We start from the raw sequence: 17,896 nt of genomic DNA, 5'->3' as shown, positions 1-17,896 counted from the left end.
ACCTTCTGTAAAAATCTCTAAGTCTTCCTTTCATAAGTAGAATTTACACAAGCACTTTCAAAAATGTGCTATGGTGGTGGTGCTGCGGTAGCGTTGTCGCTTCATAGCAAGATGTTGCTCCGTTCGATTCTCAACTAGAGCATCTTCTGTGTGGAGGTATATGTGAATGGGGCGTGCCTTTGTTGAAGTTGTGCATCAGGGCTGGTAACCCAGTACGTAAAAATCCACTACCAATCATTAGCGGACTGGAGTTCTGCTGTGGTGACCCCTAACTGGGAAAAGCCGAAAGACACAAACAAAACTCTCAAAAATGTATGCTAGATTTTTGACACAAATGTTCCAGAAAATTTAAATAAGAAAGTGTCATCTACCTAAACTAAATCACTAAAACTAGGGACTCTAACAAATGGATTGTTTTTAAAATATGTTTTGTCTTAAATATGGCATGGTGTGGAGAGAAAAAAAGAACATTGGGAGAGTTCCCATTTTTCATGTGACAGACTGTATAACTAACTACACAGCACAGGATTCTTAACAATCAGTGCTGATGGAGAGCTCTGTGCATCCTCAATGTGTTTCTGTGTTTTTTCCTGAGTGCTCCAATTTCCTCCCACACTCCAAAGACATGCAGTAGGTGGACTGGACACTCTAAATTGGCCATAGGTTTGAGTGTGCATATGTGTGTACAAAGTTATCACATACTTGATATCTTTAACATTCTGCCACATTTTTTAATATATCTGTTGCAAGATTCAGTTCCATAAAAATGCAAAAAAGTACTGTTAGCTCTTGCCTGCAAGGTGCATTTCCACAATGACAAAAAGAACACATTTCAGTCTTAGCTTCTATTACTGCTCAAGAAACATAATCCACATCTTCTCCTACACACACACACACACACACACACACACACACACACACACACACACACAGACACACACACACACACACACACACACACACACACACACACACACACACACACACACACACACACACACACACACACACACACACACACATACATACACACACACACACACACAAAATTGATGAAAATAAAATATGTGAAGACACGTACCAGAACACCTCCTGCTTGACAGCCCCCATACTGTTCAATTCCCATTTGGAAAACAGATATGGGAACAAAGTGAGATGCAGAGAAGTAATCATACAACAGACAACAGTGGATAATTTGCACAGTTGCAGAGTTAAATGCTGATGGGTCTGTTTAATGTTGCAATGGACTACATTTGAACTTCCAAGGTATCTACGTTGTTTAGATGGGGTGGGTATAAACTAATGGGCACTAAAAGGAAAGACTGGATTAGTTTCATAAGAAACAGATTCTTATTATAAATAAACCTATGAAATACAACTCTGGTCCCCTGACAGTAAAGATCTGGACACCCAGTAACAATGCTCTACGTCAATAGTGGAAATGTTGAGAAAAATTAAGAAGATAGTTAACACAGCAATTCTGGTATGCAAAGCTGTAAGGTAATATGACTGTGTGCTTGCTATAGAGATATCATTCAACAGTAAGTTATTTCTAGCACTAAGGAATGAATGCGTAATATGCAAGGCAAGGACACTTCAGGGGATGCAGACAGTAAGCATTAATGTTTAAAGCCATGTAGTGGCTTACGGACATCTTTATGTATACTAAAGGGGTCTACTTCAAAGCATCGAAATTTCACATCGAACCTCTTATCAGTGAAGATCAGATGATCGAAGTCGTGAAATATCGAACATTGTGAATGGAGATCGTCGTACAGTGCGGAATGGGAAATTTGCCGTTCTCTTCACTGCAGTGGAATCTCAGAGTTGGTATATTTAAGTTGCAGGAAAAACATGAAAGAAGATGTTTTCACCTGTTAGTTTTTTTTTTATGTTCGACATTTCACAACTTTGATCATCTTGTCTTTGATGATCAGAGGTTCAATGTTGTAAAATTTCAGTCCTTTGAAGTAAACCTATATTAAAGGACCTGGTTCCTGCAAACAAACCCAGAGAATAATCCAAAAATAATGTTAGAAGCATAGCAGGTGTTCACTGGTGTACACTGCCAAGTGTCTGAATCTGAGAAGTGCAATCAGCTAGGATAGGCACACCCTTGAAATCTTCGCTGCAACCATAAACATACTTAGCAGACACAGCTATGTTTCTTCTGTTAACAATGACATGCTAGTTACAGCTAAGCAACTAAAAAACAGAGGTACGTATATTTTCTTACATTTTCATTTTTTTCTGTTTTGTAGACACTCGATAGGAATGCTATATGAAAAAATAGGCAGTTGTTGAGTGACAAGCATGGTAATCATAAAAAAAAACAGTGCTCAGCAGGGACTGTTATACTTCAAGTGGTTTTGTTTAAAGAATTATTAACATAAAAAATATCAAAAAACTCACCACTAGAAAGCAGTAGCAAACAACATAATTACACCACACAAGACTGCAAGCATCTGGCAGACAATGACAGTTTTTTTATAAGTCTACAAAGGCAGACACAAAAATAAGCCATAAAAGGGCAAACACATCAAAAGTTTACTGCAGTCAAACCTCATTGGAGGAAAAAAAAACAAGAAAAAGGAAAATGCAGAACTGCTAGCAAACTCACAAGCTTTTTATGAAATGTGCATACACAAAAATAAGAATGATGTATCATTAGTCAAATAAATCTGAAAATGCAGAGTTGCAACATACCATGCAATGCTGTGCTCTTGTTCTTCATTCAGCAAGCTAGAGATGTGGGTGATACTGCGAGTGCAAGATTCCTAAAAGAAGTGTAGCGTTTAGATAAAATGGTTATCTGTAAATAAAGCACTGCCAGCCAGACTCTGCATACAATTGGTTTCAAGCAAGATCATGCACACTGGCAAGCAGAAAAGAAATCAAACATGCAGATGATTTGTGTTGCTTCCTTCTTAAGTAACAAACTTGAAAAAAGGGAAAAATTCTGCAAACCACTAGAAATCCACAAGTAGCAGGTAGGATCCACACAAAAAACAGATTTATTCCAAAACAAGCATACAAAAAAGTAAGCGCTTTTGTCTTGTCTACAGTGGACAAGACTTCCTCAGACTAATGACAAAAAACGTTAAAACAGCCATATTTAACTAAAAAAAAAAAATACATAATTAATTAATGACATGACAACTCATTACATGAAAATTAAAAGGTGCAGCATGTCCCTACCATAAATATATTACCCACCAAGACTAAGATGTATTAAACCACTAGAGTTCATTGCAAAGCATTCAATATTCATCAAAATTCATCATGAACATGAAACACTGTTACAAAATTGCCCATAACTAAGAATATTGCACACATATTCTTAGTTATGGGCAATTTTGTAACAGTGTTTCATGTTCATGATGAATTTTGATGAATATTGAATGTTTTGCAATAAACTCTAGTGGTTTAATACATCTTAGTCTTGGTGGGTAATATATTTATGGTAGGGGCATGCTGCACCTTTTAATTTTCATGTAATGAGTTGTCATCTGATTAATTAATTAATTATTTATATTTTAGTTAAACATGGCTGTTTAACGTTTTTTGTCATTAGTCTGAGGAAGTCTTGTCCACTGAGACAAGACAAAAGCGCTTACTTTTATTGTATGCTCGTCTTGGAATAATCTCTTTTTTGTGTGGATCCTACCTGCTACTTGTGGATTTCTAGTTCTTTCTTAAGTATGCAAACAAAACAAAATAACATTTAAAGCGAGCAACAATGTTTCAGTTCCTGTAGCAATCCTGCATGTCTCATACACACAAGTTACACTACTTTACATGTGAAAGTATGCATGCTAACAGCTGAACAGTCTATTAATTATTTAATGCAACAGTGTGCTAAACCCATTCTCTGCACAGCTTTTTGTAATTTTAGCTAAAATCTGAAGCCTGTCCCACACAAAACTGTATAGATCCACTTTACTCTAATCTATATATATATACATATATATATATATATATATATATATAGTCATGTAGCAGGTGGAATAGACACTCTAAATTGGCCCTAGGTGTGTGTGTGTGAGCACATGCGCTTGCGAGTGTGTGGTACGGATGAATTACTGCAGCAGGGAAAGCCACCGGCAGTGTAATTCTTGGTTCTAGATGACTGTCACTGTTAAAGAGACACCCCGACCCCATGTGCAAAAATGGGAAAAGGGGTCGAGGATGGATATACATATACATATATATATATATATATATATATATATATATATATATATATATATATATATATATATATATATATACACAAACACACACACACACACACACACACACACACACACACACACATATATCTATCTATCTATATATATACACACACACACACACACACACACACACACACACGCGCGAGCACGCATGGCTTTAATTAGCTTTCTTTGTAATGATTCTTAAATGAATGTTAGTGATCTGATTTGCAGTTACCTTCTGCCTTACCAGTCACTAAATTATGCATGGTGTATGACAGCCTCAAAAGCAGGCCTAATGCTGATATTTGTCTTTAGTTGTTCTGCAAGAAGTATTACATGGAATGAGACTGAAGCCACAGTACACAACAAAGAGTCAGCAGTTTTCAAAGGAAAACTCTAAGTTTATAAATACACTTTTTAGAACAAGTTTTGTGATAATCAGGGGAGGATTCTGCCACTTCAGTCGCTGGGGATTGTTTTGCACTTAAGTCTATCAGAGTTTTCTTACCCTCTCATTATAGTCTGTGGAAATATAATCCAGTTTGTTTACTTTTTATAGAATGATAATCAAAATGTACACATTTTGGAAGGTGTAGTCACTGTATAGCCCAATAATTGCTAGTTCTGTCCTACTGTCTACAGGTTATGGAATGAAGCAATGCGGGAATTGCCATTACTGTAGGTACATGGACGTGGGCCTCACAACAATAGTGAACAATAATAAGATAACCTGTAGAATGAAACTACTGTAACTCTATGATGGTGGTTTATTTAGCCAAGTGTCAGTTTTGTGAATCATTCTACATAGGTAAAACAGAAAGAAGGCTTAAGGATAGCGTCTATGAACATGTATATAGTAACAGTAGACAAAAAATGGAAAATGCTTTGGCAAAGCATCTCTTTATGAATCCTGAACACACATTTAAATTTCGATTATAGATCAGGTGGCACAGAATCCTAGGGGAGGCGCCATCCAGTTAGAACTCGAAAGACTAGAACCTATTTGGCAAATTTGATTAAATGCCTACAACCACCCAGGGATAAGTGTTCCCTAATGTGTATTTTGAAATTGAAAAATCTAATGAGATAGTATTGGGGATGTTTCCCCTAAATATACTTTTACATTTTGAAGTTTTATACTCATACTTACTGTTCTATTAAATTGTTGGACAGAAGTTTAACATATTTTTATTTTAACTAGTGTAATTGTCGATTTTAGAAATATTAACATGGTCATTTATGCTGTTATTCCTTAAATAGATGTGACTAGCACTTTAAATTTTTAGCTGGGATGTCATGTGACTTACGAAGGCGGTTATTTAAACTGTTTCTTGTGAATGAAGTACTTGTATCTGATGAAGTTCGACTATTTGGTGTAGACGAAAAGCGCTTTATAACAAATTAATTTGTTTTTCCAGACGTGGTGCCTTATTCTTTGGGAATTTGAAGGGTGGGAAGACAGGTTTAGCCCCTGTGGCAATCAGTTTCATCTCAGTTACTGAACTAATACAAATTCAAAATCTGAAAACTAAAACACAATATACAAAAGTATAAAAAAGCAAATAATTAAATATCGCAATTCACCAGAGGCCAGTCCACAGCTATTGAAAGAAGCAGTTGCAAAGTACAGAGGGACGGTGTGTGCGTGTGTGTGTGTGTGTGTGGGGGGGGATAAACAACAACTGCTGAAGTGCTTTTTGTACTCCAGCTGATATGGTGAGTACATATCTGTTACATCTGACTTTAAAGACAGTCGCTTGTATAGTCAGGATGAAGTAGACGAACATTGTGGGTTCTGTTCAAGCAGCTTTATTATATACAAACACAAACATATATACAAACTGTCTCATACATAGATGTTCACAGCCTGGCTGTACTCACAAAAAGGCACTGAAGCTAGCATGTGCCTGCTATTTATATGCACGTTCAGGTGTTAGAAATGCTTCTTAAGGGTGCAACACACATGTTATGCTACATCCTCCCCCTTTGAAAAATGACATTGACAATACTGACTGACATGCTATAGGTACAGAGTAATTTTCCATCGTGTTGTGTATCTCACACTGGGTCTGTAAATATGACCAAAACGTGTGACATATAAATTGGAATTGGAGTTAGCAACTGGGATTGTCTCTGCTGAATGTTCAACCTTAGAAACGTTATGAACGGGTCTATATTGAATCAACGAACGCTTAAAAAAATGAATGCTGATTCATTGACCCTATTTCAGTGAACGCTGAAAAACTTGAACACCTGGAGCAGCGAATGTTTTTATCAGGGAAAAGAAATCGCTGGTCCAGTTTCGGGAATTTGCCATTTCCTCCACTATGGTGCAATCTCGGAGTTGGTATATTTAAGTAGGGGAGTGGGCTCAGGGGATGTGGGGGGTGAAGGCCCCCACATTAAATACTGTTTTAAGTTTTTAAGTTTTTTTTTTTTTTTTTTTTTTTTTTTTGCGGAACAGCAATTTTTTTTCCCTGGGAAAAAAAATCGCTGGTCCAAGTGTTCGGCATTTTCAGCATTCGCTGAACTAGGGTCGATGAATAAGTGTTCGCTTATTTAAGCATTCGCTTATTTAATACAGACCCGTTATGAACATTATCAGAAATGGTAGTGGGAATCAAGACACATTCTGAAACAGGAACATTGTCTGAATCACTGAGATTTAGAGTTTGTATCACAGGTACAATGCTGTGATAATTGTTCCAATACAGGAAGTAGATGTCTGCGATTTCTCCTGTACTCACACCCTCACATTTCACAAGATAGGATCTCGGCTCTTCACATATATTTGTTACTTGACCAATCTGCTAGAAACCTTTCGCCATTTGTATCCTCACTCTCTCTCCTTCTTTCAATGAATGAAGAAATCTGCTCGATTTTTCATAGCTGGACTTCTGGAAAGAACACCTTCTAAATAATTGGGATTTGACTGCTTTGTTGTTTTTAGCTTAGGCCTCAATAAACTGGGACTGATAGGCAATGCTGCACTGTTTTGCCTAAATGGAAGTCTCTGAGCAGGTGAGCCAAGTATATGATCACACGGTGTGTTTCTGAGATTGAGTAAATTCAAAAAGACATCGGTATTATCATTCTTTGACTTCTCAAGTAATTGCTTTGCACTCTGTACTGTTCAGCTAGTCCATTTGACTGCAGGTATTTTGGACTACTAGTAACATGTACTCTCTTGCAAATTTCTGAAACAACTGACTGGTAAATTTGGTACCATTGTCAGAGATAAGCCTTTGTGGACTTCCATGGACAGAGAAATGATGTTTCAGCTTGGTAATAACAGTAGTGGAAGTTAGGTTAGGTAGTAATTCGATCGCAAACCAGTTCGAATAAGAGTCTGCCAGTACTAAGTAATGTTGATTGTTCATAGGTTCATAGTTCATAGTTTAGTACTAAGCTAACTGCCTTTGCAAGCCATTTTAAGCCTAGCCAATTATCCCTTGTGAGATTCAAACCCTGCACCTTGTGTTTGTAAGGCAAACACCTTAGCCATTAAGCCACCCTCCCAACCCTCCATTCCATTTGGATATGTCAGTGTCTACTGCTGACCAAGGTAGTTCAGGAATTTGACTTAGCTGAAGTGATTCTTTTTGCAAATGCAGTTTAGTACTGTTGCATACTGAACAAGAAGAAAATACTCTATCAATGTCTTTTGCTAGAGAAGTCCAAAATGCTAGTCCTCTCACCCTTCTTTTGGTAGCTTTGGAACCTGGGTGACCACGATGCAAAATCTGGATATATTCATGTTGTAAGTAAGCAGGAACAACAATTTTAGGACCTTTGAAAATAATGCCATCTTCCATCAACATCTCATCTCTGTAAGGAAAGTAGGTTTGTACTTCTGGTGTTACACTAGATTGCTTTGACGGCCATCCAACATTAATGTAGTGGTTGAACTTTTGAAAAATTGGATAAGTCTTTGTATGACCCTTAGCTCATCAAGTCTTGTGGCAGAAAAATGATGCACTTCTGTGGCATCAAAGTCAAAATTTTCTGCATCAAGCTGTTCCGTTGTACTTCTGGGTGATCTGGATAAAGTGCCAGATAAAGAAGTTCGACTTTTGTACAGACCATTTTGAAGTTGTATTTCTGCAATTTAAGCATCATTCTTTGCAATCGTGCTGGAGCTGAATGAATCGGCTTCTTTAAAATAGTAACCAGAGATTGATGATCACTTTCAATCTGAATATCTCAACCATAGATAAAATCATGAAACTTGGAACATGCAAACACTATTGCCAAAAGTTCTTTCTCAATCTGAGCATATTGCATTTCAGTTTGGGTAAGTTTTCTAGATGCATAGCCTACTGGTCTACCCTCTTGAACTAAAACAATGAGTAAAAAGGTCACACAGAAAAAACAATTGGTTAAAAAACAAAAAGAAAAATCTAGCAAAGGTGGACTTTCCACTGTGTGATTCCTTAAACCTCTTGTATTAGAGGTGACATGGGACAGGTCACTCCAAAGCAAGTACAAATATGACTCCATCATTGTCCATGCTGGTGTGAATGACCTGAGATGTACCTCCCTGGACTACATGAAAAAAGACGTAGAGGAGCTCTTTGATCATGTAGCCCAGCCCATTATGACCCTGACCTTCAGTAGCATCTTACCTTCACCAAGAATGATGCCACAGTATAAAGACAAAATTATCAATTTTAACAATTGGCTAAAGTATTGGTGTCATTCAAAGGGGATCCAGTGTCTGTCAGCCTGGGATGACATGCTCGACAGGCCACGTTGCTTCGCTAGGGATGGCTTGCACCTGTCACCCCTGGGTTTTTGAATACTGGCAAAGGCTCTTGCCTCCCCCATAGTGCCTTTTTTAGGTAAGGCTCAAAAGACAAACCCACCTCCACAGACAACACAAAGAAAAAAAAACTAAGGGTAATGCTGCTCAACACCAGAAGTCTAAACCTCAAGATGCATGCACTCGAGACTCTCCTCAGTATGGAGAATATTGATATCTGTGCAGTAACAGAAACCTGGTTCAAGGCTCCCGAGAGCACCCCAGCACTAACAGGTTATACTTCATACCATGCGTTCCGGCCCCAAAACTTGGACCGAACCACAAAAGGAGGGTGAGTATCCATATTTATCAAAGATACCCACACCTCCAGGTTAGTGGCACTGCACGAAGCATCAGAGACCATCCATGTGCAACTAACAGTGGGCAAAACTGGTTTTCAGTTTGTAGCCTGCTACAGACCACCCTCCCAAACACAGGAACCTCACTCAGCTTTCCTGAGAACACTGGAGAATATGAAGGTCTCTCCAAACACCATTATATTGGGTGACTTCAACTACCCAAACATTGATTGGGAAAACTACTCAAGCCCAAGCACCCTCGCCCAACGGTTCCTAGAATTTATAAACTCAAATGCTATGGAACAACTGGTCACCACTCCCACAAGAGGGGAAAACATTTTGGATCTGGTCATCACCAACATGGGGTCTCTATGTTCCACAACAGAGGTATACCCTCATTGGTAAGATCAGACCATAAACAAATCTCACTGGACATCCATATTCCATCCCCACCCCTAGCCAAGGAAACCATGGTGAAGAACTTCTCAAAAGCAAACTTCACACTTCTCAAAACCAAGGTGGAATCCTTCAAAGCCCCCGGGCCAGTGGAAAATATGGCCCAAAATGCAGAATCCTTTACAAAAGCATTCTATGGACACCTATAGGAATGCATGGAGCATGCTATCCCAAATAAAACCAAGACTCACTCCTCCAAAGGCAGGAGACCTGTCTGGTGGACCCCGGCCATAAATAAGCTATACAACAGAAGGAGAAAGCTACTACATGACAGAGTAAAATCCCATAAAGGGAAGGCGTCTCTGATCAGTACTAGCAAGAAACTATGATCCCTCATAAAATCATCTAAGGCCAGCTTCAAAAGAAAAATTGCACAAGACACTAAAGATAATCACAAGGCCTTCTTTAGTTGTGTCAGAAACCTGGGAGGCAACTCCCAGATATGCTCTGAGTTGGTGCAAAATGACAAAAAATACACTGAACCCACAGACATTGCCAACATCCTGGCAGAAAGATTCAGTGCAAACTCCCCCCCTTTCCCCCCCAAAAGAGTAAACATCTATCCCAACAGAGTGTAGCCTTCCCGAGATCACAGATGCACAGGTGAGAGCTCCCTCTCCAAAGCAAAAAACACGGCATCAATGGGACCAGACGGTGTCCCGAGCTGTGTCTTACACGAGCTCCAAGAAGACCTAAACCCTCATATAAAGTCACTGTTCAATCTCAGCCTTACTACAGGATATTTACCCAAGGAATGGCGTACAGCAACAGTGGTCCCACTCCACAAAGGTGGTGCCACAACAGACCCTGGAAACTATCACCCTATAAGCCTGACTAGCCTGGTCTGCAAAGCTATGGAGTGTATCATCATGGAAATCATAAACAAAGACATTGGGAACCTCCAGACACTGGATCCTACCCAATTCGGTTTTGTTAAGGGCAGATCTTGCCTCTTGAACACAGTCAACTTCTTTGAAACAGTTACCAAAGCCATAGATGAAGGGTAGGTAGTCCACACAGCCTACCTGTTCCTCGCAAAAGCCTTCAACACAATACCCCACTCGGGCATCATAAATAAGCTCACCAGCTTAAATATCAACCCCTATGTCACAAGATGGGTTGCAAACTGGCTCAGGGATAGAACCCACATGGTCAGAATAGCAGGTGCCATGTCAGACTCTAAACCAGTTACAAGTGGTGTCCCACAAGGCTCAGTCCTGGGACCTCTCTTGTTCGGTATATATTTCTCCGAGGTACAGGCTAACACAGGTGGAATATGGCTGACCAAGTTTGCAGATGACTGCAAACTGGGTGTCGTAATCTTCTCTCTGGCTGACACAAGCATCCTCCAAAAGGGTCGCACAGAGACAGATAACTGGTGCCAGAGCCATGACCTAAAGCTAAATGCCAAAAAGTGCATAGTCATCCCCTTTGGGAAAAACAAAGTGCCCACAAATTACCACATAGGTGGTAATCCATTAAGTATGGAAGAAGTAATTAGGGACTTGGGGACCCAAGTAGATAGCAATCTCTCCTTTGACAATCACATTGCCAAAGTGGTTAGAAAGACCTTCTATATAGCCCACCTTATCACGAAAGGGTTCACATCTAGATCAAGAGAGGTCATTGTGCCCCTCTACTCATCACTTATCAGGCCCACAATTGAATACAATGCCCCATTTGGGATGTACCTTAACCGACACCTGCAGCAACTGGAAAGACCCCAAAAGTATCTCACCAAGAGGATCAAGGGGCTCAAACAGATGCCCTATGCAGTTCAGCTAAAGAAACTCCAGCTCTACTCAGTTGTGTACCGCCTACTCAGAGGTGATCAGTGTCTGACGTATGAGGCCAAGTCCAACCCAGAATTAATGGACATGCTTCACCTCAGGAAATCCAAATCCCTTAGAGCTACACGCTCCAGGGACTTGAACCTCAGCACAGAAATAAAGAGGACATGCTGGAGGGACAGATTCATATCCCAGAGGCTCCCCTCTCTCTGGAACAAAATCCCAATCCATGTTAGGCAGAGCCCCTCACTGACCCTCTTCAAGAGAAATCTTGACGAATGGATGGGAGATCATAGGTTTACCCCTGGGATCTCTTCTGTGTCCCTGCTTGACAGAGGTACAGTAAACTAACCTTAAAAGGCTACCTTCTGTGACCTACTATACAGAGGCACAGTCAACTAATCTAAAAGGGTGGTGAAAGCCAAACACACTCTGGCTAGGCTTATAAATGCCCTAGGGCAGATAGCCTAGTATCAACCTATGAACCTATGAACCTATTACCCTTTAAGGACATTAGGTGTTTCAGCTAAATGGCAATTCTGAATGTCCATGACTTTTTCTTTTAAGTCTATTTATGGACAAAGTCAGGCCAATAAAACCAAACCCCGCTAGCTGTGGACATGCATGTTTCTGCCTTGTGGATAAGAAGCCTCTGTAATGGGCTGAAACAATCTGTGTAATCATCTAAACAAGAATGTTACTGGGTGAGTACATAATAGAGCTGTTTCAACTGGATAGATTTTATTTTGATAAAACAGATTGATTACTGACAAAGAAGAAAATGCTAGCTTTATTCTATAATAAAATATCACAAACATGATGCATGTACAGTTTTAACTTCACCAAAATGGAAAATAAATCTCAGCACTGATATGACTGGCAATGGCAATCCAGTTTTGGGAGTGTTCAGAATTAAAATACTTCTGTACATAGCTTAATGCAAATAGAAAAAAAAAATCTGTAAGGAATACACATCTCAATACACATATTCATCAGTGATGAACTCAAATATAACATCTAGTTGTTGGTACTGTGGAGATCGACCTGACACCTTATCCCATTATTGGTGGAAATTTTATAGTGCAAGATGGTGGAAAAATCCACAGAAGGAATTAAGGAGTGCAGGTGAATTTATCCCCAGAAATGTACTGTTTGATTTTGGAAGAAATGCCTTGTGGGAGTACATGGATGAAAGTAATTTCAGCATTAATGGACTTAAAATGATAAAGCTTGGCTAAGTGGAAAGCATTGCCTCTACTAATACTTCCAAGAAGTGGACAGTATACATTATAGGCAGAATATAGGGACATTACATATTAGGATAAAGAAGCATTATGTAGGTATGAAGAACATACTACTGAGAGTTAAGATGAATGGATTTATCTTAAGTAAAACAGAGGACCAAGGTTAATGTATATTGTCTAAACTGTGGATTTATCTTATTTTTGATTTTGCCTTTTTTTTCCTTTGAAAACAATGGGAATCTTCTATGCACACTCCAGACACTGATCTATCAAAAGTAATCAATGACATTCACTGAACACTCTCCAAGTGTCATACTTCAACAGGGCAAGATCCCCTGATGAAAGTCCATACAAAATTTTACAAACTAGATGTGTCTGAGGGAAAATAATGAGAAACTTGGGGGTAGAATAATGGAGTGGGGTAGGAAGGTGAGTGTAATACTCATGAAGGATTTAAATCTGACAGGAGCAAACTGGAAGTACTTACAAGGGATTTGAGTCTGACAGGAGAAGACTGGAAGATTCCAAGCTCAGAGGCTAATGGGAAACAAAAGCAGATTGAGGACTTTGGCTAAGAAAGGTTCATACAACTGGTACAGAACCATCTCAGAAATAACAGAATTTTGGATGTGGTCCTGAGTAAGGCAGAGTGTGCCAATGATAGTCAGGTCAAGGCAATGGTAGCCAACACACTGAACATATGACTTTGTTGCTCAGAATAGGGAGCAAGAGCAAGAAAAAGAAGACAAAGACTATGGTTTGGTATTTTGAAGAGTGAATAATGCTGTTCTTGGGAAGATGGTCAAGGATGAGTTAGAAGACAAAGCAAACTGAAAGAGTAAGGAAGCTATGTGAACTGGTCAGTGATGGAATATTCCCAGCTATAGAGAAGGTTATAATAAAGAGGCAAAAAGTGAAAAAGAAAAGAAGGCCATTGTGGCTACCTCAGAATTTCTTGTAGTTAGGGAGAAAAAAGCAGCAAAATAAGAAGGGAGAAGGAGGAGGCATGGTACAATCTGACTAGCAAAAAGGCAACAAAGGTAGAGAGATCAGTAAATGCAAAGCCCAAAAGGAAGTTAGCAGAAAGGCTCAAGAAGGAAAGCAAATGCTTTTTAGGTTCCAGAACTAGATGGCTGGATATGGAATGGAGAGAGATCAGAGAAAACTGGGAAAAGCAAAGGTACTGAATACATCTATACTTTAGTCTTCATACAAAAAAGCAAGGGGAGGATGTCATACCAGAAGGGAAGCAGGGCAAAATGGTGGAGAATAGTGCCCAAATATCAGGGCACAAATGAATGAGGTAAATATGGAAACATCTGCCTTTTGGAAGCATTAAACACAAGTACCAGATGGGCTACCTCCCAGAATCCTCAGAACTAGGCCAGTATGTTGACAGACCCTCTGATGGAGGTCTTCAACAGATTACATGCTATTATATAAGTGCCAAATGACTGGAAGACAGCAAATGTGGTACTCTTGTATGGGGGGGGGGGGGGTCAAGAAAAATTTAGCGAACTAAAACCATATTAGCTTAACACCAGCAGGATGGAAGAATCCTGAGGGGAAGATTGACTACATTTCTAAAGGACATCAATCTCCAGGACAACAACAAAAAACACAGTTTCGTGGCCAGAAGTGTCACTCAAACCTAATATAGATTTCTGCCTAGGTTCACCTGTACTTCAGCAAGGCCTTTGACTTTATCTTACATAGGAGGCCAATAGGGCAAATGGAGAGGCTGGAGGTAGGACTGCAACTGAGGAAATGGAAAGCTGCATGACTGTATGGTAGAAGTAGGACACAAAAATGATTGCAGTAAATGGGACAATGCAGAGAATTAGGAATTGAGTACTGGCAATATCACAGGTATTTTCCTGGGTCCAGTACTCTTCAGTGTATTTGTTCCTGACATATCTCAAACATTGTCTTCTGTACTAATATGGTAACAGCTGTGTGTAAGATCCTCATTGCTGATGCTACAAAGACAGCTGAACTGGTGGGTGATGGAGGAATAATCAAGGAAAGGACCTGAAATGGCTAAACTGCTGGGCAAAATCCAACATTTGGAATTCAAAGCAAACAAATGCAAAGTACTGCTCTTAGGGCACAACAAGCCTAGTGTGAAGTACCAGCTAGTAGAATAAAACTGATTGCAAAGGAGCAGGAAGAGGATTACACCATGACTGGACCACCACGTGCAGACTGACAGGGCAGCAGCAGCAGCAAACAGAATGTTGTGGTGCCTTCTTAAGAGAGAAGATGCTATAATGAAACAGACATACCTCTCAACCTCTTACAGCAAGAAATCTGGACGAAGCCATAAATAATGGGGGGGGGGGGTGGCAAAGGCTCAAGAACAGGGACAATTTTTAAATATTGCTCTTACAAATTTACAAGTTGATAGAATAACATATTTTATATTACCATGAATTTTCTGAAGGGCATGAAGTCTAAAACTCAAATGTTTGTCATTATTTTCTGACTTCAGTCTTTAATGACTTGACAATATGTTGCCAGAACACCACAATTTTATGAAAAATTGACCAAAAATATGAGGAAAAAATCTGGACAGTCTACGAAAATCTGTACAGCTGAGAGGTATGGAAAGAGGTAATGCTTTGACTCTTTACTGCCTAGGCCAGACCAAACCTTGAGTACTCCATGCATTTCTCGAGGTCATATGAGGAAAGAGACATATACGGCTCCTGGAAGGAATCCAGTAGAAACTACCAGAAGGATCAACTGGATGGAGAGGAATACTCTCTTGACAAACTTGTTCAAAGTCTGGATTCCTTATCATGAACTAAGGTCAAAAAGATGACAGGATCTCTAGGATATATGTTGGAATTAAGACATCACATAAGAGTCTGTCAAAGGATGTTTCTTCAGGATGTCAAGATGTTCTTTTGAGAGCATATAGAGGGCATCAGCTCTCTTTTGAGGGCTTACAGGTGGACCTCAGATCTCTTAACAGCAGTGGGATAAGAATTTACATGTATCCAGGCAGCACAAATAGCATCTTTTCTGGCATACTCCACAAGAAAGACTACTCAGGGCTCTTCAATCTTTCTTATACAAATACCAGTTATGGAGTTCCTGACCATAGGTAAAACAATAACAGACCATTCCACAGCAGGCTATATTAACTTGATGGTCCCTTCAAATGAGGCGTCATTCTAGAGAGGTCTCTGGGGGGTTTGTAGTTTTTGCCTGTCTCAGAGACAAGGACCTTTGAGTCCCAAGAGTCCTTCACAAGAAAGTGAGGGAGACCCCCTCCCCATTCTTATCTCTGTACTTGGCCACACCACCATTCCTCTTACCACATTAGACTTAGCTAATACCCACATATGGTCACTCCCTTAGTACCAGTGTCAATATACTCTACATGCATATCACACAGAATGAAATCTATGTACTTACAATAATGCTAGATCTGTGTTATCCTCTTCTGTCCTCGTCGACTAATGGATCTTTGAATCTGAATAGATATAACATCAGCAGCCCTCAAACTTTAGATCGAAGGCTTATGCTCCTCCCCTTACCTATAACACCCTCCCTCCTCCACTAGATTGAGTTTACCTGCTTGCTACAGAAAAAAAGAACACACATACAGACACACACAAATATATATATATATATATATATATATATATATATATATATATATATATATATATATATATATATACATACATCTCCCATACATCTGTAATACAGACCACAGCTGTAATATGACAAGGCTCTGAGTAGATACTGTGTGGTCAAGCTGGAGCCAAAGGAGAAAATATTAGTTTGGTAGGGAGACAAAGGCAAGAAAGAAAAGCTGAGGAGGATGGAAATGGACAGCATGCATCTAACCTTATGGTAAGTGCATAACTTTCACATCTGATGTTGTCTCTTCTATCATCCTCAACTGATGGGACAGAGTCCCCAGATACTGAAAACTTTGGGAGGTCTCATGGAAGGATATTCTGGAAGATGGCTGGATCAAAGAAAGCCCAAAACCTAGAAAGTAAATCCATGCTGTAGTGGGATATAAATGTATGCCCATTGGACCAAGTAGCTGCTGCTCAGAAATCATCAATGGGTACCCTTGAAAAAATATGCTGTAGAAGTAGCAGCTGGCATGGTAGAGTGGGCTTTTGGATTACAGGCAACGTTACACATTTTGCCTTATTTAAATATGAAATGCATTCAGGCAGTCATCTGGAGAGAGTCACTTTTGATGCTCATCTCCCAATCTGACTAAAGAAAAGGACAAAAAAGTTGGCCTGTCTTCTTAATAGCTTTGGTATGGTGCAAGAAGAACCTGAGTTGTTAATGGCCATTCATTAGATGTAAAATGTATCCCCCTTTACTGGAAAAGTGTGAAAAAAAAGAAGGAGGTTAATGGTTTGATTCAAGATCAACTCCAAAACAATCTTGGGAAGAAAAATAGGGTTAGTCCGAAGTGATGCCGTCTTTATGAGAAATCAAGTAAGGCAGTTTGCAGTAAAGGGCATGGACTTCTGAAATTCTTTAAGTAAAAGTAATAGCCACCAGAAAAAGTCTTCCAAGAAAGGTATTTCAAGTTGTCAGTAGCAACAGGCTCAAAAGAGGGTCTTGTCAAGGCCTGAAGGAGAATAGCAATCTCCCAAGATGGAACATGAGCTCTTAAGGCGGAATGAAGGAGAAAAGTAACCCCTAGAAAAGATCTGGATAATTTCAAGGAAGCAAATAAAGTCTGTTCTTCTCCATGAGAAAATATGAAATGGCAGCCATTTGAACCTTAATGCTGGAGTAGGTCGCCCCATCATGAAAAAGATGAGCTACAAAAATCTAAATATCAGGGAGTAGGGCTGAAAAATTATCTATGTCCCTGCTTGACACCCATATAGAAAATCTCTTCCATTTATTTTTATACACTTGCCTAGTAGAGGATTTCTGTGAAGATTTGCACACCTTGAGATGAAAGCCTAGACTGCCTGCCCATTATTAAAATTGGAGTGACCATGCAGTTCAGGGACTATAACCAGATATGCATATCACAGTATTGAGGACTACAACTGTATTTGCATATTGCAGTACTGAGGACTATAACCAGATA

General features: G+C 39.5%; 1 protein-coding gene across 9 annotated transcripts in view; it reads right to left on the bottom strand.

The window, feature by feature from the left end:
- The window catches only part of LOC122793060 (synuclein alpha interacting protein), a 2,145,219-nt gene that overhangs the window by 123,961 nt on the left and 2,003,362 nt on the right, over positions 1-17,896 (bottom strand). For 7 of the 9 annotated variants that reach the window (XM_044060745.1, XM_044060746.1, XM_044060744.1 and 4 more), the window contains one exon: positions 2,707-2,777. The exons of 1 other annotated variant lie outside the window; for it this stretch is intronic. In XM_044060745.1, the coding sequence (XP_043916680.1) occupies positions 2,707-2,777 (71 nt within the window). Of the gene's footprint in view, positions 1-2,229; positions 2,278-2,706; positions 2,778-17,896 lie in introns of those variants that run through there. One more of the 9 variants, XM_044060748.1, reaches the window with a different exon arrangement.

The sequence above is a fragment of the Protopterus annectens genome, chromosome 2.part0, assembly GCF_019279795.1.
Source record: "Protopterus annectens isolate FY-2018-M chromosome 2.part0, PAN1.0, whole genome shotgun sequence".
Lineage (NCBI taxonomy): Eukaryota > Metazoa > Chordata > Ceratodontiformes > Protopteridae > Protopterus > Protopterus annectens.
The sequence above is the reverse complement of the archived record's forward strand: the minus strand, read 5'-3'. Positions and strand labels throughout refer to the sequence as shown.